General features: G+C 53.9%; 1 protein-coding gene across 4 annotated transcripts in view; it reads left to right on the forward strand.

The window, feature by feature from the left end:
- The window catches only part of SH3PXD2A (SH3 and PX domains 2A), a 230,898-nt gene that overhangs the window by 172,808 nt on the left and 44,561 nt on the right, over positions 1 to 13,529 (forward strand). For all 4 annotated transcript variants that reach the window (XM_014557825.2, XM_014557826.2, XM_032491006.1 and 1 more), the window contains one exon: positions 844 to 975. In XM_014557825.2, coding sequence (XP_014413311.1) covers positions 844 to 975 — 132 coding nt within the window. The remainder of the gene's footprint in view (positions 1 to 843; positions 976 to 13,529) is intronic.

Here is a 13,529-nt window from a genome sequence, read left to right on the forward strand (position 1 = left end):
TTGGTGAGCCCAAGGGGCAGGAATGGAGCCGAACTTGACGAAAAGTTGGCGGGGGGCGGGCTGGGCTCTCCAGTGCTGGCGCTGGGACTTTCTTCTTGGGTTTCAAGTAAACAGTCTCGGCCCTCCTCCCCCTCGCCTGCCTCCACCCCCGGCTCCTCATTCGATGGGTCTCATGTGTTTCTATTTAAGGGCTGCGAGTAAACCCCAGTGATTGGCGGCCTCAAACCCTCTTGACTTCTCGCCTGGGCCCGGGCTGTGGAGCCGTCCTCTCCCGCTCTCTCCCTCTCCCTCCCGAGGGGAGGACTGCTGACTCTTTCTCTGGGTTTACAGGGGTTGGGGGAGAGGCCCGAGCCCTCCTCCCGGCCTGGCCTTTCCTCTCTCCTCCGCTCTGGCCTCAGCCCCCATGGGCCGCCCACCCGCCTGCCCGCGGCCCTCCCCTCACACCCCTGCGGCCGAGGGGTCCGGAGAGACCACGTCCGCGCCAGGCCTCTCCTCTGACTCCCTCGTGCCGGGCTGTGACTAACTCATAGCAGCAGCAGGCCTTTTCCTCTGAGTTCCCTCAGCCTCTCTCATCTCTGTCTGTCTCTCTCCCCCCTCCCCACCCCCTCTGCTGGCCCCTGGCTCCCCATGTCCCCCGGTCCCCGCGGTGCAGCGGGCCGGTGTGGGGCCCTGCTATATGGCCTGTCCTTGGGGCCCAGCGAGCTGCGAGCCCTGGCTGCAAGCGGCCCCTCCGAGCGGCGCTGGCGACCGAACAGCCTCCCCCGAGGCCGATGGACACGGGGCGCCCCGGCCGCGGGGCCATGGCCGGCCGCTGGCTCACCGCGTGCTTTCTGCCCTCGCCAGGTGCCGACACCAACGCCGAGCCCATGATCCTGGAACAGTACGTGGTGGTGTCCAACTATAAGAAGCAGGAGAACTCAGAGCTGAGCCTCCAGGCCGGGGAGGTGGTGGATGTCATCGAGAAGAACGAGAGTGGTGAGTGCCTGGCTGGCTGGCCAGCCACTTGGGGCTCCAGCCAGGCTGGTTTTTGTTCCCCTCCTCCTCCCCCACCTCTGCAGCTATACGTTATTTCCATCTGGCGGGGAGAGGGCCGAGGAGGCTGAAGTTTCCCCTGTTGGTTTGGGCTGCAGGCCAGCAGTTTGCCTGGTGGTGGAGGAATGTCTCCACCGCTCAGGGTAATTAACAGCTTGTGTTAATGCAAGGCCAGGGTGGCAGCGTGGGCATGACTGTCCAGTCCATGTTCATGGTCCCTGTGCCCTCTGAGGCCCAGCGGGTAGGTGGCTCCCGGCTCCAGGGCACCCTACAGCAGCTTCTCTCTTGGGGCCATATTCCAAGCGGGGTCCAGGAGGGGTGGGAGAACCAGGTTGGTTGGTGGGGAAGGCTGGCCATGACGTCACTGTGGGGTCCCGGGTACTCAGGCCCCTGGAGGATTGTCTGAGGGAAGGCCAGGCCTGTGGAGGTTGGCTAGTATCTAGGCGGTGAGCTGACTGCCTCCTGCTGAGCTGAAGGCCTCCAGGACCTGGGAGGAGGGCCCAGAACGGGAGATGAAGTCAGGTCCTGGGGCTAGGGAGGGTCCTGCAGCAGTTGCCCCGTCATTGGGAACTGAGGCTTTGTCTTGTCTAGGGCCGTGAGGATGGCTGTCTCAGGGGCTGCCGATTCTGAGGTTCTGAGTGGGCCCTAGTGCCTCAGTACCCTTGGCAGCAAGAGGCTCTCAGGTGGAGAGGTGAGGGCCTGAGTCCATCAATCCAAGATGCAGACCTGTGCAACCCCCTGCAGCAGTGAACTCTGGCCCAGGACATCCTTCATCAGTTTGCTCACCGATTGCTGAGGCTTGAACTGGTTCCCGGGATGTTCTGTTTTGGTTTCGGTTTGCTGTTGGGGAAGGCCCACTGAGCATAGGAGCCTCTCTGGGCTGGTTTGGAAGATACTCCCAGAGGGGAGGGGAGGGGCCTGTTTTCCTTTTCCTGTCCCACTCTGTTCCCTTCCAATATTTTAAGCTCTGAAACAAAAGCAGACCAAAGGATGCCTGTGCCCATTCTATAGATAGAATAACTGAGGCACAGAAAAGTTGAGGGAAAGTGAGTCACCTGAAGTCAAAAACAGGACAGACCTGGGGTTATTCCTGGGCCTCTGATTCCTATGCCTATAGGCAGCAAGTAGCTGTACCGATGCTGAGGAAATCCCAGCAGGCCTCTTGGGGGAGGTGAATTTAGGCTTTTGCTACAGGAGGCTCAGAAACTGTGCTTTCTGAGAACAGGGCTGTGATGCCAACATAGGCCTGACTCATAACCCTCCTGGGTCTGGGGTCTTCACAGCCTGTTCCCTTCAGAGAAATCAGGCTCTGTCCTTGTGCCAGGAGTCATCCCACAGTGGCTGGTAGCAGCTGTCCCCACCCGGCAGAGCCACGTCCCTAGCCTAAGGCCTGTCCCTTCACCCCAGGTGCCCACGCTGGTCTCCTTCCTGCACAGCTTGGCCTTCAGCCTTTATCACAGTACCAGCCCCATCTCCCCACCCCCAGAGAAGGTGCCTTGTCAAAGGCTCCTGGCTCTAGAAACTCTTAAGCACTTCAAGACCCAAAGGAAGGGCTTTCTAATGTTGAGATTAAAGGCACCTGCTGAGGAGAGAGAGCTGTTTGTTTTGGGGCTTGCTCCAAAGGAAGGCGTGTCTGCTTTTCCATGTGAGGTCAGGGCTGCTCAGAAGTTGAGTTCTGGCTTTGGGACCCTCCTGCCTTGTGCCACCAGCACAGCTATGTAGCACTGGAGCATCAGGAGGAGCCCCCATGTCTCTGGGTAGCAGCCACTGGCCAGGATGGCTTAAGAGGAGACCCCACACAAAAGGAAGTCAGCTTGCTCTCAGACTGCCTGACTCCTTTTGCTTCCCATCCCATACCTAGGACCCCGAGGACACTTGGGGTCCTGTCTGGGAGTGGAGGAGGGAGACCCTTGACAAAAAGGGGGTTCTGTGGCAGGCCTGGAAAGGTGTAAGGCACCTCCTCTCCTGAGCAGTTCCTGATGGCTGTTTGAGGGGGTGGGCTCAGGTAGCCTGACCCCCCAGGGCAGCCCAGTCTGGCACAGCAACCCTCTGAGGGAGCTACTGTCCCTGGAAGTAGGATTCTGTCCACCACCTACCGGCTGGGTGGCTTCAATCCCTTAATCCCTCTGGGCCTCAGCTATTCCTTCTGTGAAATGGAGACTGGTGGCTGCTTGGAAACTGGGCCTGGAGCAGGTGACCTCCCTGAGCCCTCTCCCAGATCTGGACTCTGTAGCTGGGACACTCCATAGGGCCCTGGGTGTTAGGTAGAGAGAACCTCCCTGAGCATGACCTCTCCACTTCTCTGGGATTCATGTCTTTCCCCTTGGTGGACACAGCTGCTCAGCAGCAGATGTGTACACAGGGGTCTTGGAATGCTGTGTCCACCGTGCAGACCCACACTGTCTATTGCCGTCAGAAGCAAGGAGGTCCTCCTGGACTGTACAACCAGCTTAACTAGAGAAACTAAGTGGGTGGAGGGGAGGAAGGAAAAGGGCCAACTGCAGATCCTTGGGAGGGTGGTTTCCCAGTTCAAGGAAGCTGGATGTCTGATGGTGGGGGAGGGGAGGTGTGTTGTGCATCCTGCAAGCTGGCTTTGGAAAGAGTGGTGAGCAAGGCTTTTGAACTCTGGAACAAAGACCCAATTGTGATGCCTTTGACCTTAGGACATAGTGGGCGTGTTGAGGCATTTCCACTCAAATTGTTGGGGGCAGCAGCCCCAGTTAGTATCACCCTGCCCCTTGGGTCCTTGCCTTGCCCGTTGGGAGCCAGGACTTTGCCTGTGTTCCCCTCTCACTTGACTGAAAGTTCCTCGAGTGTCCACAGAGGGACGCAGCCACCTCTGGCTCTGCTTGCTCATCACAGCCCTCTGGCAGGGACCATAGCCACTGAGGGATTTGGAAGTATGGTTGTCCTAGTGCTCTGTAATTTCACTGGTCTAAGGAGAAATGTGTCTCCAAGGCAATTCAGAGTCAGAAAACAGTAAACTAGGTCCAGGCCATGCACTTCACATGCATCATTTTACTGGAATCATGGACCAACCCCATGTGGTAGAAGGTGCTTTAACCATTTTGTGGCTGAAGTAACAGGCTAAGAGGTTAAGTCATTTCCCTAGAGTCCCAACAGCTGAGATCTCTCCCTTCTACAGAGGAAGTGGGAGGAGGGTGAGAATGGGCTGATCCCGGGAAGGGTCATCACTGAGCTGATGATGCTGCGGGTCAGGGACAGACATAGGCTAGTTGAGATGACTGCAGGGCTCCCTGGAGCATCATTGCAGAAGGATAGCTCTGTGTCCCTCCTTCCAGCATGGTGCTCATGGGTAGAGGGAATTCTTGTTGTTAATTATTACTTTGAACTTGGGGATGAGCTACCGCTAAGAGGATCTGAGGAGGGTGATGTACACCCAATACCAAGGTCAAGCCTATTCCAGGGAATGTAAATGAACAGAAGTCAAAGATACCCACAAGTGGTGGGACCTGAGTGGCTTCAGGGAAAGCATTTTTGATCAAACAGCAGGCCTGGGCTCCAGCCAGAAAAGGACTCTTTTTCTCCGTTGATCAACAGGGACAAATCTTGCAGAAAGATTCAACAGCTTTGTTAGCTTTGCCAACTATTGTTGTCTTGTCCTTGAAAACCCCTCCACCCTGGACATAAACAACAGTGCCTGAGATGATGCCTGAAATAACGTTCTTATCCCTCTAAGACCACATTGGCTTTACCTTCCAGCAGGCAAAATCTGGTCTAAGTTCTGGCAGAGTGGTACTGGCAGGGTCCCAGTTGCTCTGATTTCTGTGTTGAGCAAAGCTGCCTCCAGCTTTGCAGGATGGTTTCCTTCTCTCAGGACTAGGGGCCAGGGCTGGATGTGGGGACATGAGTCAGCAGATGCTTTTTCTTCTTCTGCTTCAGCTTTCCTTCTCTGAGTCTTTGCTTCCTTCCTGGCACTGGAGTTCTTATACTTCCTTGGAGGCACATAGCTGTAGGACTAAGGTTAAAAGCATTGTGTTGGCAAGGAATGTTGAGCTCCTGGGCCATCCAGGTGAGAAATTGTACAGGTGAGAACACTAAGCCTTGGAGTTTGAGAATCTTCAGTTCCCTCCAGAGTCAGTGCTTTAGTCCCAAATGAGTTGTGAGCAGAGGACAGACATCCACTCAGACTTGCTCAAGAGATTATTCAATGGATTTGGGAAAACCTCACCAGAACCCAAGCAGAAAGCTGGCGTGAGACACAGCAGCTGCTCTTGTCTCTGTCTCTCTCTTGGGGACCATGTGGATTTAAAGCAGTGGTCTCGTAACTGCAGACTAGTCTTCCTTCTCTTTATGTTCATTCATAACAGCAGCCTGCTGTTGGTTTGTAAGGGCTCGACTTTTCAGTTGAGGTAACCGCCACCAACTGACAATGGTCTCTGGTTCTCCGAGTTCAGATTTTAAAGTTTGAATCTGATTGGTTCCTGGCCAACCAGTGGAGTGACAGATCTTGGATCAGGTGTCCAGCCCTGGGCCAATCAGCTGTGTCTAGGAGAAGTGCCATGGGGTATAAACATGGCTACCTTGCCAGCCTCTTCAGCAGTCGCTGTTGGAGGACAGGTTTTAAAGAAAGGTGATATAGGGGAGTATGGTACCCCAGAACATGTTGGCTATTTACTTAGCAGCTGTGTGTGTAGTGGAGAAAGCAAAGAATCAGGAATCTGAATATTGGGTTTAAGATCTAATGCTATCCTAACTGGCTGGTGTAAGCAGGAATCCATTTCCTCATGCATATAAGAGAACAGTGACACATACTATGTCGGCTTTTTTTTTTTTCCCTCAATAAGATGTAACCATTTATTATTTGACAAATATTTTTATCAGTAAGACACAGTAATAAGCTCTCCTCTCAGATCTGTGTGCCATAATGATTATTTCATGCTGTCGAAGATGATGCATTCTTCAGCCATATATTGTGAATCTTCTTAACATTGAAGGTGTATCTGTCCAGTTATTTAGCTGCTTCTTCTGAACGTTGTTATAATTGGTTCCATGTGGGCTTTCTAGAACTGAGAAATGCACTGTATATACTTTATTTATCCACTCATTTGTTTATTTCACAATTTTTGAATGCCTCTTTTGTCTCAGGCCCTGTGCTGATTGGGTACATGCTCATAGATTCCTGCCTTTATGGAGCTTAAACTCTGATTGATGTGAGCATTCTGGGTACTGAAGGGGCAGGCTGTGTAGTGAGCCTGGGGTAGCTTTGCAGACTTTCTGATGTCTTAAATGCACTTCTCCTGTATATTTTCTATGTGTTTACTTAGATTGTGTGCTTACTAAGGAACCACCTGATGGGTAATTCAGACTGCCAAGCTGCTCTAGAAAAGAGACGTCCCAATAAAGATAGTGTAGGCTGTTTCTAGAAAGGCAAGTTTATTGCTGTCTGCATTACAGATAAGGGAATTAACACTGTTAACTCTGCAAAGCCTTGTAAGAGTTTGGTTCCAGTGAGCCAACCCCCATTTAGACGTGGTGACTGGTCCCCATGAGGTCCTGTCCCAGCCGGCAGAAGGTCTTGGTCTCTGACAGGTCTTCTCTTCCCAAGGAAGGCACGTGTATGTTCCTGCCAAGTCAGCCTAATCAGCAATTCCAAAATCCATTCTGGTCCAAGACTGTCTCTGGTTGGAGGCATTGAGCTGGGCCTGGGAGATGGGGGCTAGACAGGCAGAGAGAGGAAGGAATTCCAGCTCCACAGGAGTGGAGTGCCAGGTGGAAGACTGGGCCCGCGGGGGCTAAGTCAGCAAGGCAGGTGTGTGGTGGCCACAGGAGATATGTCCTGATGAAGAAAGCAGAAGTTGGGCAGCAGTATGTGGGGAGGAAGGATGGGGTCATGGAAAGTAGGTGAATAGGAGAGGGACCTGAGGATAGTAGTATTTGAAGCAAGCGATCCCGGCTGCCGAGGGGAAGATGGCAGGGGAAGGTGTATCCAGGGTGGGAAATAGCTCTTCCCTTGAGCTAGGTCTTCCTGGGCTGTTGTCAGGGAGGCATCCAAGGGCTTGGCAGCTATGCGTGCTGCCAGGCAGCCGGGTGGGGCAGTGGGTCCTGGGTGCTCCCTCTGTCTCACCTCCACCTGCAGGTGCAGTGGCTAATCACGCTGACCTCACGTTGGCTCCATGGACCTATTGTGTCCCAAGGCCTTTCCCTGAATAGTCATTTCTGAGCAAAAGATGTGGTTCGGTGGTGACCTTGGAAATCCAGCTGAAGTTCCAGAGTGACACCAGCTCATCCCAGCCTCAGCCCCAGGGCAACACCTGGCTGCCTCCCCTTCTCGGGCAAACAAATTTGCATTGAGTCTGTTACCAAGCATCTCAAATGCTGCTTTTCTGGGTTTGAACACTAGGGGACAGATTTAAGCACACATTGCTCAGGCTCCAACAAGGACAATCTTCAGGTGATCTGTCGTCCCTAAGTTCGTATTACTTGACTAAGTGCCGGGCTGGTGCCCAGAGGTGACAGAGGCCAACAAAGTCCCATGCTTATGGGGCTCGCATGTGGTAGAGAAATAGTCACAAGTAAACAAGGAAATCAATTCTAGATTTTGAGAAGTGCAATGCAGGAAATACCCGGCACTACAATAGCGATTAAGCAGAGAAAAGAGCTGATGGAGTGGGGCCAGGAAAGTCCTCTCTGGAGAGGTGCCGGTAAAGCTGAGAACGCATGGAGCCTGGTGAAGTGAGGAAGAACCAGAGGCCACATGCTTTTGGGGAGAGGTGGAGAATGATGGCAGAGAAGTAGGAGAGGCCTGGTGGTACCAGGCCAGGGCATGCTGTTCTAGGTGTAATGACCACCACACACCAGGTGGGAGTCTTGCAGTGTAGCCAACAGGTGACTCTACTCCCCTCCCCAGAAATACCCTGGCCCAGGTGCCCCGGGAACGGGCAGCAGTGGAGCCCCTGTGCCCCCACCCCACCACACACACACAGGGCCTCTGTCCCCAGGAGAAATGAGACCTTACTGCAATACCGAAATGCAAGGAAGAAGTCTCCCCACACTGTGTTTCCGCATTCCTACATAACAGATTTCACCCTGCACTGTGGCACTTTGTGGGATATCGTTTGTCAGGACCTCAGGGATTTGGGGTTGAAAAACTGCTGCCCCTTTTTCTTTCCCCAGATCACCCTGCGGCCATGTGATATTACACCCCTCAGCTGTTGGGTTTTCAGTAATCACTCTGGGGGATGTGAGGTTTGCCCCTGGGAAACCACCTTCATGTCTATCAGCTCTTTTCAGATTCCATAACCTCATCCTCTGGGTTCCCAGCGCTGACCTGGACTCCTTGGCCTTGTGCAGGGGAACAGCCAGGGTGACCCAGTTAAGCCAGTCGTGAGGCCTGGAGGGAGTCGGTGTTCACTGGGGCTCTCCATCCTGGGAGCTGAGCTGTCGAATCCCAGAAGGTGGAGGGAAGCTTCTGGCTCATATAATGCCCAACTTCATTTCTGCCTCTGTTTGAAATGTACGGAGTTGTTGCTGTATGGAGTTGTTGGGGTGGGTGTTGCTTCAGTTCATTGTCTCAGCCCCAGTTCTACATCCCCTCTTAGTCAGGCACCTCTCAGCCTCGTGCTAAAATGCATCTGCTAAGCTTTTATTGAACTGGATTGTGGGGGAGTGGCCCAGGCACCATGGGAGATGAGAGAAAGCCAAACTCAGAGAAGGAGTCTGCCAGGGACTGGCCGTAAACTAAGCGAACTGTGAATAGGTTTCTGACTGAGGCTGGTGTGCTGGGTAGCAGATCCCTCAGCCCTGCTATGTCTGGCCCATTGGCGTTGCCACGGGCTGTCCTTGAACTACGATGTCTGGGAACCTTGTGTTTTAAGGGATGTTCTAAGCACAGTGGTCTGAAGCCTGCATGTCCTCTTAGACTTGTGCTAGGGGGGTTACCAGATAGGTCAAGTCTGCTTAGGGAGTGAGTGCCTGCTTATGCCAGTGAGTAGGGGATTTGGGACATTTTTCAAGGTGACCGCTTTCTAAATCAGAATATTTTATGTTTTACAAGATATCAAATCTATAAAACCATATAGTTTATACAACATCTTGGTAAGAGGAACAGCAGATGTTGGTGTTCTCACCTTCTGCGGCGGAAATTGAAGCCCAGAGTAGTTAAGTGACTTGCCCAGAGGTTGCACAGCTGGGAGCTGGGGCGTGGGCTTCTACAGTATTTATTCAGTGCTGTTTACCCTGTGTTTGGAAACCTGGATGTTTGCATTTCTCTTCCTTGTGGATTTTACTTCTTTGAAAAGCCAAACCCTGGAGTGTTCTGCTGTGTGAGTTCTCCAGGCCACAGGGAGCAGGAGAGCAGAGGTCAGTCTTGCTGAAGTGCCCCAGCTCGGGTAGGAGAAAGGCCGAAGGGTAGGGTAGAGGGAATATGAAAGGAAAGGGGAGTTTGCTAACTCAGTTTCCTGCCAAAGTGTTGTGTGAGTGTTCCAGCCTTTGGCTCAGCCAGGTCCATGGGGCGAGGCTGGACTGGATGGGTGGGTGGGCCAAGGGCACTTGTGATCTCCCCAGAGATCTGCTCACCAGGACTGAGTGTGTGAGAGCAGAGCCTGGGATATGCTGCTCAGGCCCCCAGCCCACTGTGCCCTCCCTTTTGTCCACGTAAATAGACCTGTCCTGCCCCTCCCCCAACCCCACACGACCCAGTGAAGAGCTCTATCCCCGCTCCTTCCCCCCTCACACCTGTCTTTCAGCAGTCTCAGCTCTGCCTGACATCCTACACACAGGGACTACTTCCATAGGATACAGTTTGCTCATTCAGTCAACAAACATTGAGTGCCTACTATGTGCCCAGCACTGGGGTGCAGTTGACAAGAAGTAATCATCTCTATCTTCCCATTGCTGGAGGTGACGACTTTCTAGGGCTCTTACCTGCAGACCACGTGCACAGCAGAAAACACTGTGCTACTGAGGCCAGACAGTATTCCTGCGGGGACGGCAGGGCGGGAACTGAAGTCACAGTCTGCTCCAGGTGCTGTGGGCTTTCATGAATAGTGTCAGGTTCAGAGATGGGGCAATGCCTGGGTTGGGTGGTCAGGGAAGTGTTCTGGAGAAGGGGGCCTTGAACAAGGAGCTGAAGGAGCAGGGTGCTCCAAGCTGAGTGAAGGACAGGTGCAGAGGTGTGGGCGGTGGCACGGATAAGGGGGATCTGGCAAAGTGCCATTGCCGCCCCAGGGGAGACATTCCCCTGGCAATAAACAGGCCGGAGGGGCGCCTGGAGGGCCTGGAGGGCCTCAAACGTCAGGTGAAGGAGACAAGCTAGGGGAGACATTTCTGACCACCTGCCTGAACCCTTCCTTTGAAGGCAGGAGGAACAGAGGCTTGAAGACACTTGCCCAGTGTCCCACAGTGAGTTTGTGGCAGGGCTGCTGCATGGCTGGGGACCGTTAGTGCAGCGGTGACTCTCTCTGAGGTGTGCTGGCATCTCCCGGCACCTCTGAGGCCGCACTGCCCGCCCAGGGCTGGGTGCACACCATCTTGCCCCTGGCTGCCCAGCCTGTCCCCCAGGCGAGGGTGGGAGGTGAGGCAGCTCGCCTACTCCATGCCCTGCACCCCCCAGCCTGGTGCAGCAGCTGGAGCCTGGACACAGCAGAGCAGAGTGGCACTTCCTGCATATGCTCCCCAACCCCATGTGTTCAGACAGGCTCAGGGAGGTACCCTCCCCACAGCAAGACCATTTTCAGACACCCCTACTTTAGAATGCAGACTCCCCCTTTCAGCAACGCTGCCGAGGTGGGGCTGTCCTCCCCACTGGCTGTGGGGCTCCCCGCCAGACTGAGGCACTGCCTCCTGCCTCCGCAGCCTCTTACGTTCCTCCCTCCCTGCCGGAAAGGTAGTGGGATCGCTGTTGAGGTTGGCTAGGCCTCCAGGCCCTGTGTTTCTGGACACTTTGTCTTTTCTCTTTTGTTTTCTGTACTTCTGACCGGCGCCCTCACATAATTCTCCGACTTCTGCCTGCTCAGCGTGCTCACCGTCTTTCGGCAGGATTTTGAACTGCTGCGATCAGGATGCACCGGCAGCAAGGCCTGGGGTTTGGGCCCTGCACCACTGCCTGTGGTGTTGACTACAGGCTCCTCCCCATCTTGGCCAAGTGACCTCCCTGTGCCCCAGAGGGGCTTTCTGCCAATTCCAGCCACCTACTTCTTGCTCGAGGCATTGGGTCAAGGGGTTGCCACTTGGCGCAGTGCTCAGGCTGTCCTCTCAATGGGCAGAGCGGCCATGTGCCCTGGTGGGAGGAATGCCAAGCTTTGCATAAGAGGATCTCAGTCAGTCTAGGTTCCAGGCTCAGTCACCCACTAACCAGGTAATCTCAGGCAAGTCCCATCCACTGGCTCTACCTCCTGAGCATCAGCTTTCCTCACCTGTAGAATGGAGGTGTGATTAGGAGCAAAGACAGCGGCCACAGCTGCTCTCCAGATACTAAGCTCCCCCATTCCCCTTACCATCATGCCTTCACTAAGCCAGGCAAGAAGCAGGCCTTTCATCTCCATAGTTCCAGAACTCTTAAGAGCCCCTCTAACCCCTGGGGCTCCGAGAAAAAGCCAGTATTCAGCTTAGAGGGAGGAGGCAAGGGGAATCTGACCATGCTGGCAGCTTTCAGCCAGCACTTCGAGCAGCCAAATGGGTCACTGGCTGCAAATGTCCCTGGGTTTGTAATGATGATCACAGGGCCCGTGGGCTCCTGGACACCTTTGGAATGGGCTTTGTGAGGCCAAATGTTCCACAGATTAAATTTCCGGAGCAAGAACAGCTGAGAAATAGTCTTGAGCTTTGCTAAGCCACTTCTGTGCTATGCAGCGAATGGGGTGTGTGTGTTCGTGTGTGTGTGTTCGTGTGTTCATGTTTGTGTTCTCCCCTAGGGAGGAGGTAGGCAAAAGAGGAAGACTGTCCAATCCTGAGCCTCCCTCTCTCCTTCAGTTTGCATCAGCCAATGGGACAGCTGGTGCTGCTCTGTTTTCCATGATGGTGCTGGTAACAGAAGGAATATGATTAGCATTGTGGAATTTCGTGGTAGGGGTTGGGGGTGGCTTTTCCCCCCTTTTAAAATAAAGTAATGTTTTGAAGAGTTGCCCTGGAGAACTGCTGAAAGCAGAGAGGCTGGCAGACATTTTTGGTCATGTCAGATGAGGACAAGATTATCCTAGTGAGCAAGGGTGTCTCTCCCCGGCAGCCGTGCTGTGGGGTTCCAGGGCCATTCTACCAGAGAGCGAGCAAGGGACAGTAATCACAAACAGGCCAGGATCAGTTACAACCAGAAGTATTACTTTGGACTCTTGGCTTTGATGGGGAAGAATGCAGTTTTCCTCACCCCTCCTCCCTCATCCTTCTCAAGTTAAACAAGATCTGTGAAAGCAGTCACTCTGGGACTTAAAGAGAGGCCAAAATGCAAGCCAGCCCAGGGTCCCAAAGGCCCAACATGGGAGGGTTCCACTCCCTTCCACTGGTTTGGGGGCAGGGGTTTGTCCAGCCCATTTGTTGCCTCTTTTTCTCCATGAGGTGAACTGGAGAAGACCATTTCCCCCGAATCTTTCTTGTCTACCTGGGGCATCCTTGCCTCTGTCTTGCCCGCCAACCAAGTGTCCTGACCTGTCTGTGTTATCTCAGCCAGCATTTTCTACATGTTTGTCATGAACTGAGCACAGTGGGGTTGGGGATACAATGAAAATGGCTTAGCACATTGGAGCAGACCCTGACCAGCCTGTAAAGATAATGAAATAATGGGGCTTTCAGCCCTCTTGGCCTCAAACCAGCCCTGGGGACCTGCTTCTCGTCCTCCTTTCTTTGCCTCCACCAGCACTATCTAGGCAAGCATCAGGTCACGTGTCTCACACTTGGGCATAAATAATGCTGCTCCCTGAAGTATTGATACTTTGAGAGGCATTCCCCCTGGCATTGTTAATGGGAGAAAAGCCAGGGTTGGCGACCATCTAAACCTCCTTGCCAACAGAGCCGGACTGTAGCCGACTGTTCCTTGGAGGAGAGAGAGGAAGTTGACCTCTTCCTCAGGGCTTTGCACGGGGAGAGGGAGCACCCGGAGTCCTAACGCGAAGTCTCCCTGATGAGGGCTTCACCTGGTTCTTCTGCTTTCAAGCCAGCCCTGTGTCCCAGACCTCACTGCACAGCTGACACAAACGCGCCTCCTTGAACTTAAAAAGCTTTTGGACTTTTGGTGGGGCCAGAGCATCTTGTCGACGCTGATGTGGCAGCTGGGAGGAAGATTCTAGCCTGTCCTTAGCACCCCCACCTCTCAGCCCCCATGGGGCTGTCCCACTGCTTCCAGGGTCTAGGTGAAGTCAGAGCCAGGCTGGGTGTGAACTCTGATCCAGAGACCAGGACAGAGAGGGGATGGGGACATTGTAGGCAAAGGGACAGACCAGGGTTGGGGAGCAGGAGCTGATGATGATATTTCTCACTTCCTGGGGAGTGAAGTTAGAGCCTTCCATGGCTGAGGGCTAGGACACAGCTGGGGTGTGCTGGGCTTG

This window comes from Camelus ferus, chromosome 11, assembly GCF_009834535.1.
Source record: "Camelus ferus isolate YT-003-E chromosome 11, BCGSAC_Cfer_1.0, whole genome shotgun sequence".
Lineage (NCBI taxonomy): Eukaryota > Metazoa > Chordata > Mammalia > Artiodactyla > Camelidae > Camelus > Camelus ferus.